General features: G+C 36.4%; 1 protein-coding gene across 4 annotated transcripts in view; it reads left to right on the forward strand.

Annotated features, from left to right (window-relative positions):
* Positions 1-2,652, forward strand: part of LOC142349407 (uncharacterized) — a 192,965-nt gene extending 190,313 nt beyond the window's left edge. For all 4 annotated transcript variants that reach the window (XM_075400939.1, XM_075400938.1, XM_075400937.1 and 1 more), the window contains one exon: positions 501-2,652. In XM_075400939.1, coding sequence (XP_075257054.1) covers positions 501-1,120 — 620 coding nt within the window. In that variant the 3' untranslated portion in view covers positions 1,121-2,652. The remainder of the gene's footprint in view (positions 1-500) is intronic.
* The last annotated feature ends 6,490 nt before the right edge of the window (positions 2,653-9,142 follow it).

Raw genomic sequence — 9,142 nt, forward strand, 5'->3', positions numbered from 1 at the left:
TCTGCTTTTTTATTTGTTTTTTTTTTAATTTCAAGCTTTTTAAATCGCGGTTCAATTTCTCGCGAATAGAGTTTAAGGCAATCATGGTTGTTCGTGTGTGTGATTTTATGCAAATTTTAGCTGGAGAAATTTTTGACTTTTAAGTCCTTGACTTTGCTCAATCTAGTTTATTCTCTCATAATTAAAAGAAGTTGAACGCAATTGGCTGTTATTTACTAATAATTGGGAAAACAATATTTGGTTCCTTGGCTTTTGAGTCTTAATAGTGGTCTATGATAATCTCATAACATTATTTTGAAGACATTTTGTGAAATTATTACCACCTCGTCACCCCCGCAAATATAAGCTGATTTAGCATCTCGAACCGCTAGACGGTTCCCGATAAACGCCAGAAGTTTTCAGTCACTTCAAGCAGAATCATGTACCCTATACATAAGAAATGCCGCGATGTTCAAAGCACAGCTTTTGTGCGTGTATTAGGAAACTTCAATTTATTTTAGCTGTTGATCAGTGGGAGTACAAAAACCAACTTGGCAACGCGTTCCTAAGTGAGCGTGACGGGGTCATGAACAAATTCAAACCAGGTGTGCGAGACATCAAATTTGTCTTCTCAGACATCAACGCTGAGACCAGCTACTGGTTCCCGTGGTACTTCAAGTTCGAGAGTGTTTTGCGACCAATCATTGACAAAGTTTTGGGGCCTAACATGACGCATCATATCGCTCGTATGCAACTCGCAAGAATGGCGGACGCCGCTGAAATCAAGCCTCACGTTGACAGTGGTGGCTGGCCTAGTAAACTACACAGGATCCATGTGCCTATTATCGTACCACAGGGTACTGTATTCAGCGTTGTCGGAAAAGATGGCACCCAGAATAGCTACTCTATTCGGCTGGTCGAAGGCGAAGTTTTTGAGATCAACAATCGGGTTCTGCACTGGGTTAAGAACCCGTCTCATCAGAGAATTCACCTCTTAATTGATGCCAGGGAGCGACCTTATGACCCGCTGTATCTGGCACCTGGGCAGACTTGCAAATATATGCGAAATATTATCTGCGAGGAACCCACAGTCACGAGAGAGAAATCTTATCAGCTGTATCAGGAAGCTATTAAAAACTAACTTCAACAATCCATTCAAACTTCCAGTGTCAAAAAACTGTCTCCCCCCCCCCCCCGCCTCACCCCACACCACCCAGCCACTCGACAACCGATAACATTTTTTTCGTAGGTTTGAGTGAACAATCTAATATGTAAGTTCGCACGAATAATTGATAATTGTAGCCTATAAGAAGGCGGGTGGTAAAATTGCCAACTATATTTAGTCATATTCAACGGTAGGGGGTGGGGGGTTGGGGGGGGGGGGGTGGAAGCAGGAAACTGATCATTTTGGTAAACTCCCTGCTGCTAAATGTGTGTTGGCTAATACTTGGAAAACAGAGGTCCATTTTAAGTTCTATAGCTTTGGAATAATTTCGTAGTGTGATCCAGTTTTATATTTAAACCGAGAAGTTAAAAGCAGCTATTAGAAATGTTTATTTTAAATACTCATATTTAGTATTTGGGTTTTTGATTCGAATTATAAAGTGAAAATACGGTCAAGTGATGCCTGCGAGCTGTAAAAATAGCCCATTTTTGCAAGTGTTTGAAATTTCAACTTCATAGTTCAGACTTGCGTGTGATATCTCCTTTTTCAGACCACAAAATCAGTTTTATTTTTATTAAAAAAGATCGAATAGGTTCTCTGAATATGCATGGCTAACTTTATTAAGAAATGGGCCGTTTATGCGCCGTGGAAGCTCTGAATTTAGTACAATCAATGAATGAAGTAACTGTTTTTGGGGGTCTTTCTCATTATAGCCCCCCCCCCCGCCCCTCTTGTATCGTTTGCATATAACGGATCCCCTCTCCAGTACCGTTTATATGCTATAATTCATAAGCGGGTATAATTTATTGGGAGCCCAAAATGTGAAAGACCCTTTTTTGAACATTCCTTTGAGTTAAATGCGAATTGACTCCATTTTGACAAATGGAAAAGTGATTTGTTCTTACGTGGTTAATTTATTCCCAAGCCTGTATAGGTCAACCACCACTTTGATTTCACGATATGAAAAACAATGGTTTATCATCATTAGTGATATTATGATAAGAAGTTATTAGTAATATTTTTTTGACTGTTATTGGTGCTCTTTCCTAAATTTAATCTACCAAATTATGCTAGCAGATTATTCAATCCGATAAAAGCTCCATATGTTGACAAGTTTTTCCTCCTGAAATTAAAAGCCATTAATATTCTGTTATAAAAACTATCTGACAGTTAAACGATAATTCGTCGCTGCAATTGTGAATAATAAATTGTTTCCATTTCATACAGTGCATTTTGAAAATTTTCGCACAGGTTAACATTCCATGTATTAAATTACGCTAAAAAACTGCATGTAGCATAGCACACTAAACTGTTATTACTAGACTGGGAATGAAAAATTATTAGGAAAAAATTATTAGCATTTGATGGAAACAGTTTTTGATGCATTCCCTCGTATTTCTAAATCAGTTGATTAAGCGACTATTGTACATAATCTATATTTGATGTCGTGTTGATATTTAAACTTTGTTAATATAATTTTCCCTAGTATCAATTGAAAATGAACACAATTTTTTTTAATGATCAGGACAAGTGTTGGTCAAGTTACTCTTCAACTACAAAGTTTTTGATTTCAAATCTTGTACAAAAAACGAATTTCAATTTGAACAAAAAAGTTGAGTTTGAGTCTTTTTTACCCATTATAGCCCCGCCACAAAACTATGACTCATTGGATAGTAATTTTATGGTAATTGGAGGGGCTGAAGGTTGAAACCCATTATGTTTAAAGGGCTAAATTCGAGGTGCTGAACCTCGAACGATATTCCTCGTCATTACTCAACACATAAAACCGCCTCGTAACTCTACTCAACCAAAAAAAGTAAATGCAATTATAACATTTTGCTTTGATATTTTTAGGTAAGGCGAATAAAAAATTGAGCTATTGGAGCAAAATGGTTTCTAATATCGAAAATTTATCTACGCGGTATTTTTCCGTTACTGCAAACAACTTGTGCTTTTAATTTGAACTCAAGTGAAGCTAAGTGATATGTTTCAAAGATTCGCAATCGCCTTATTGCCCAATTTGATTGAGCGCGCGGAAAATAACAGAAGACCACATTAAGGTGTGCCCTTTTTTGGAAACGAAAATTCATTTTTTGAAATGCTGAAATATAAATACTGTTGAACTGTTAACTAACTTCAATTTTCAAGAAATAAATGTTCTTGAAATCGCTAACTTTTTAATGGTTTTGTTTCGTGTTTTATCATTTTTCCGTTCCCTATCTAAACTTTCGCGATAATTTCCGAAAAGTAAGGAACGGAAAGGATTGATTGTTCCAGCTGTTTACTGTCCTAACGAGATAACAGAGTTATCTAGTCCTCTTATTTTGCTTCTACTTAAATTTCGCCAAAAAATTTAATTTTTGCTCACCATTATGCAAAAAAAACGCAATTGTCCCGGAATGCAGTTTGAAGCAATTATTGTAAACGTGTGTCCTAATTAGGCAAAATTTTGCTTGACGATTTTTGTTCTTGTGTTCTAGAACATTCTTTTCAATTGAACTGTTCAATTGATTTTTCCGCTTATCTCGTCATTTTGGAGCTGCATGCATTGCTCTAACTCCAAAATCAAATTCGTTGCTAAAAGCAATTTTAGGATAGAAAATCACCATGGTCTGATAGTCAAGTGGTTAATGCTTTTCAGTATAGCGCCGGAGGTTGGGGGTTCAATGGCCTCTAGTCGGATTATTTCGTACCCATTAAGAAGAAAAATTAACTTAGGCTACATGCCCTGAATCGAATTAACTCACCTGATGTTCTCGAGCAATTCGACCGACGTTCGTCGGTTCATGATTTGAACTTCTAAATAGCAAGGCAATATTTTGTTGCCGAGAAGCAAATCGACTTGAATTGTATGTTTCGCAATGAAGCAGAATTTCTTCCGAAACTTATTTGATTTGTATTAATCTCTTTGGTTTGTGAAAGACTCTCTTTTGTCTTAGCGCAATTTCTGCGAATATTTAAGTTTAAGATAACACTCATATCCTATTTGAAAACACGGGTAATTTATTGAGCCATCAGCCAATCAGATAAGTATTGACATTTTCTCAATTTTGAAAGGCCAGCAATAAAATTTTGATAAATTGATACGTATGCCATTTTCACTAACGCCGTAGGAAACAAGTTTTTACGGGAAGATAATTTAACAACCGCCATGTAACTGATAAGTCTCTATGATAATGAGAGTATCGGAGAAAAAAGAATAGTTTTTTTCTGACGCCTTTATATATCAACAAGAAAAAATCACTGATCCGTCATCGATCTGCTGTTTGTCGTAGTATATGTAAGTGTTTAGTCAATACCACTCTGATAGGCCCATAAAAGGTAAAAAGAGCATTAATTGACAATTTTTGCGGAATTATTTATCGACACATAATCAGAAATCACCGGGCAACTCTTGTTTTTGGAAATTTTGTCGAAAATTTTTTGGCTTGATTGGAAACTACTGTTCTTCCTGTGGTCGGCAACATGAATGTGAGAAAAAAATGCCATGTTAGGCTGGCAGTATAACAGAAACCATTATACTGGAAAAAGGGAAAATCATTAGCAAAATTTGCGACTCTAATAGCAAAATTAGAGAAGAATTGCATTGAAGTAGCTTTTGAAAAATTCTAAATCTTTGGTAAGTTTTGTTAGAGTTCATTAGATTGCTGATGGTAATATTTATTTAAAAATTTATTTGAATCTGTCAATTGTAAAACTGATGGCAGGTTATAGAGTTTTAACTGGAACTTTATATGCCGTGCATAAACTCCTGAGTTTTCTTAGGCAGTTCACAGCTGTCGGCTTCTAAAACTATTTCGATGGGCTCCAGTTGCTATAAGAACAGCTTCATAACTTATCGTTGAACTAAATTGTTAACTCCAAATTAATATTACAAAATCTGAAACAGGGGCTTAAAACTGAAATCGGATTAAACTAACTTTTCGCCACCAACTAAGTTTCGCCACTTTTTTTCGGCCAAATGGAGAAAACAGTAGCCGAACTTCTAAGTCTAAAAAAAACAACAAAACAGACTGAAGTAATGGTTAAGTGACTTGGCGTTTGTCCAGAACCGCAAAGCGAATTTCGAAGTGACTTCTGAAGAGTCACTTAACCATGCTTGAAACGCGCTCGTTTCAAAATGACGAACGTCAACGGAAGTCAACTTCTGACTAAGTAGCAACTTCTGGCATTTTGACTTGTGGCGCTGCAGACATTCGGCATTTTATAACGTGCACGTGTATGTTAAGTTATGCTACTGTTGTAATGACTACGAGAGTTGATTAAGACATTATCGCGTCGTTGGCAACCTCTAGAAGTTAATCAACAAATAGATTTCGTGTCGTAGTTGGATAACTAACACTAATGGCAGTGGACACCTATATGGTAATAACTTTCCGTCCCCACTGTCATAATCCGAAGGTTAAAGATTTCGCATCATCAAGTTCTTGCAAGATCAAGATTAGCAACAGATCATTCAGCAAGATCAAGAAATATGCCCAAGAAAAACTTCATTGGCAAGGACCTTGCAGGGTCTTACAAAACTACCGCTGGAGTTCAACTGGGACTCTTCAAATATAAGCATCATCATCAATTTGTTGAATTAATTGAATTAATTGTTTTAAACTCACCACCTATATATGGCAATGTTTGTGATTTCATTATCATTTTATTTCATTTGTGCCCATCAACCCCCCGCCCCACTTAGTGGGTGCCTATTATTTGCACCTCAAAACACTATTTGCACAGAACCTATATTCTTACATAAAGATTTGCTTTGTATAGTCATGTGTGCTAAAACCGGGGGGGGGGGGGGGTTGTATAATGATTCTCCCTTGTTATAGAACACGTGTAGAGGTCGAGCTGGTGGGTTCGACTGAATTTTTCAAGGAAAAAATAAGGCACTTTTAATTTTGTCTGGTAAAAATTTGGCTAGATTTATGAAAAAAGCAGAACTGGACGTTATCAGTGTCCTGGACTATGTAATAAAATCAATATTTATTCTCCCCACCCACCTGGAATTATTAAGTCTTGAAAAAAACAAGCTCCATACTGCAGGGGTGGGGGGTGAGGCACAAGTGGAGAAGATCCGCATTATCCAATTTTTTTCAGTCTTGCCCCAATCTGTTGTCGCTTTTGAATCTGGATGGTTTTCTTGGCTGAGTGTAGTTTGATTTTCACAGTTCCTGGTCTACGGCTGAAGCAAAAGACTGCCGGCGTAAGGGCAAGAACCAAACTGACGATTAAAATGAGCGCTATTTGACAAACAGCACTCCTCATTTTTGCAGCCGATTGAAAATTCAGTTTCAATTCTTAATTTCAGCGACGTTTTATGAATAATTTTATTGGTACAGTGATCTTTTCAATTGAAGCTAATTTGCTGTATAAAACTGAGAAATTTATTTTATTTGTCAAAAAAAGGTTTTGATTTAACATCAATTGTTAAAATGTAACTTTAGATTAGTTTGAGAGCATAAAAAACTTGCCTTCATTTTTCAAACAATATCTTTGTTGAATTATATCACACCTTTTTACTTTGTTCATTAGTTTTTGATCATACTATACAATAAATGGGTTGTCCGTTTTAATTCTTTTAATCTGATTTTAAAAAAAAACTGATTTTAAAGCATCATGAAAGAAATAAAATTCAGAAAATGAGTTGAACTGAAGATTGAAAAAGGGGGTCTTTCTCTTTATAGCCCATTCTCCAGGTTAGTGCGCATAAAGTTCATACTCCCTCACACAACACCAGAGATTACCGTAGGTATATTTAAGATTAAGACATATCAGTAATATTCCGACAAAAAAAACAAGTTTTACGCGCTTTAAAAATGGAAAATACATTACGTTTTCCGTCTCAAAAGAACTAGGGGAGCGGAAAAAGACAAGTTTTGACTTTTTTGAAGTTTGCAGGCTGTTGTAGTCCTGACTCGAGTAGGAAACAATGGCCCATGCAAAAATGTGCAAAAATCACTTAACCGTGCTTAAAACGCGAAACGCGCTCGTTTCAAAATGACGAATGTCAACGGAAGTCAACTTCTGACTAAGTAGCAACTTCTGGCATTTTGACTTCTGGCGCTGCAGACATTCGGCATTTTATAACGTGCACGTGTATGTTAAGTTATGCTACTGTTGTAATGACTACGAGAGTTGATTAAGACATTACCGCGTCGTTGGCAACCTCTCGAAGTTAATCAACAAATAGATTTCGTGTCGGAGTTGGATAACTAACACTAATGGCAGTGGACACCTATATGGTAATAACTTTCCGTCCCCACTGTCATAATCCGAAGGTTAAAGATTTCGCATCATCAAGTTCTTGCAAGATCAAGATTAGCACCAGATCATTCAGCAAGATCCTGAAATATGCCCAAGAAAAACTTCATTGGCAAGGACCTTGCAGGGTCTTACAAAACTACCGCTGGAGTTAAACTGGGACTATGCAAATAAAAGCATCATACTCAATTTGTTGAATTAATTGAATTAATTGTTTTAAACCCACCACCTATATACGGCAATGTTTGTGATGTCATTTTCCATTTTAATCTGTTTGTGCCCACCAACCCCCCCCCCCCCCCGCGCTTAGTGGGTGCTTATTATTTGCACCCCAAACACTATTTGCACACAACCTATATTGTTATATAATGATTTGCTATGTGTAGTCATGTGTTCTAAAACGGGGGGGGGGAAATCTAAAACGGGGGGGGGGGGGGGGGGTGAGGCACAAATGGAGAAGATTCCCATTATCCAAACTTTTTTCTGTCTTGCCCCCAATCTGTTGTCGCTATTGAAGCTAGACGGTTTTCTTGGCTGACTGTAGTCGATTTTCACAGTTCCTGGTCTACGGCTGAGGCAAAAGACAGCCGGAGTAAGGGCGAGAACCAAGCCGACGATTAAAATGAGAGCTATTTGACAAACAGCACTCCTCATTTTTGCAGCCGATTGAAAATTCTGTTTCAATTCCTAATTTCAGCGGCGTTTTATGAATAATTTTATTGGTACAGTGAAGCCTTCAATTGAAGATAAATTGCACTATAAAACTGAGAAATTTGTTTTGTTTATCAAAAGAATTTTTTGATTTAACATCAATTGTTAAAATGTAACTTTAGATTAGTTTGAAAAGATATAAAACTTGCCTTCATTTTTCAAACAATATCTTTGTTGAATTATATCACACCTTTTTACTTTGTTCATTAGTTTTTGATCATACTATACAATAAATGGGTTGTCTGTTTAAATTCTCTCAATCTGATTTTAAAGAAACTGGTTTTAAAGCATCATGAAAGAAATAAAACTCAGAAAATGAGTTGAACTGAAGATTGAAAAATGGGTCTGGTTTTAAAGCATCATGAAAGAAATAAAACTCAGAAAATGAGTTGAACTGAAGATTGAAAAATGGGTCTGGTTTTAAAGCATCATGAAAGAAATAAAACTCAGAAAATGAGTTGAACTGAAGATTGAAAAATGGGTCTGGTTTTAAAGCATCATGAAAGAAATAAAACTCAGAAAATGAGTTGAACTGAAGATTGAAAAATGGGTCTGGTTTTAAAGCATCATGAAAGAAATAAAACTCAGAAAATGAGTTGAACTGAAGATTGAAAAATGGGTCTGGTTTTAAAGCATCATGAAAGAAATAAAACTCAGAAAATGAGTTGAACTGAAGATTGAAAAATGAGTTGAACTGAAGATTGGGTCTTTCTCTTTATAACCCCTTCCCCAGGTTAGTGCGCACAAAGTTCATACTCCCTCACGCCACACCAGAGATTATATAAATAATTATATATAAGATCAAGACATATCAGTAATATTCCGACAAGGAAACAAGTTTTACGCGTTTTAAAAATGGAAAATACATTACATTTTTCGTCTCAAAAGAACTAGAGGAGCAGAAAAAGAAAATTTTTGATTTTTTTCATTTTGCAGTTTTTTGTAGCCCTGACTCGAGTGGGAAACAATGGCCGAAGCAAAACTGTGAGTTGCTTCCTGTGCTTTGGAAACTGAAAATAGATGATTGGTCGC

This window comes from Convolutriloba macropyga, chromosome 11, assembly GCF_964194025.1.
Source record: "Convolutriloba macropyga chromosome 11, txConMacr16.3, whole genome shotgun sequence".
Taxonomy (NCBI): Eukaryota; Metazoa; Xenacoelomorpha; order Acoela; family Convolutidae; genus Convolutriloba; species Convolutriloba macropyga.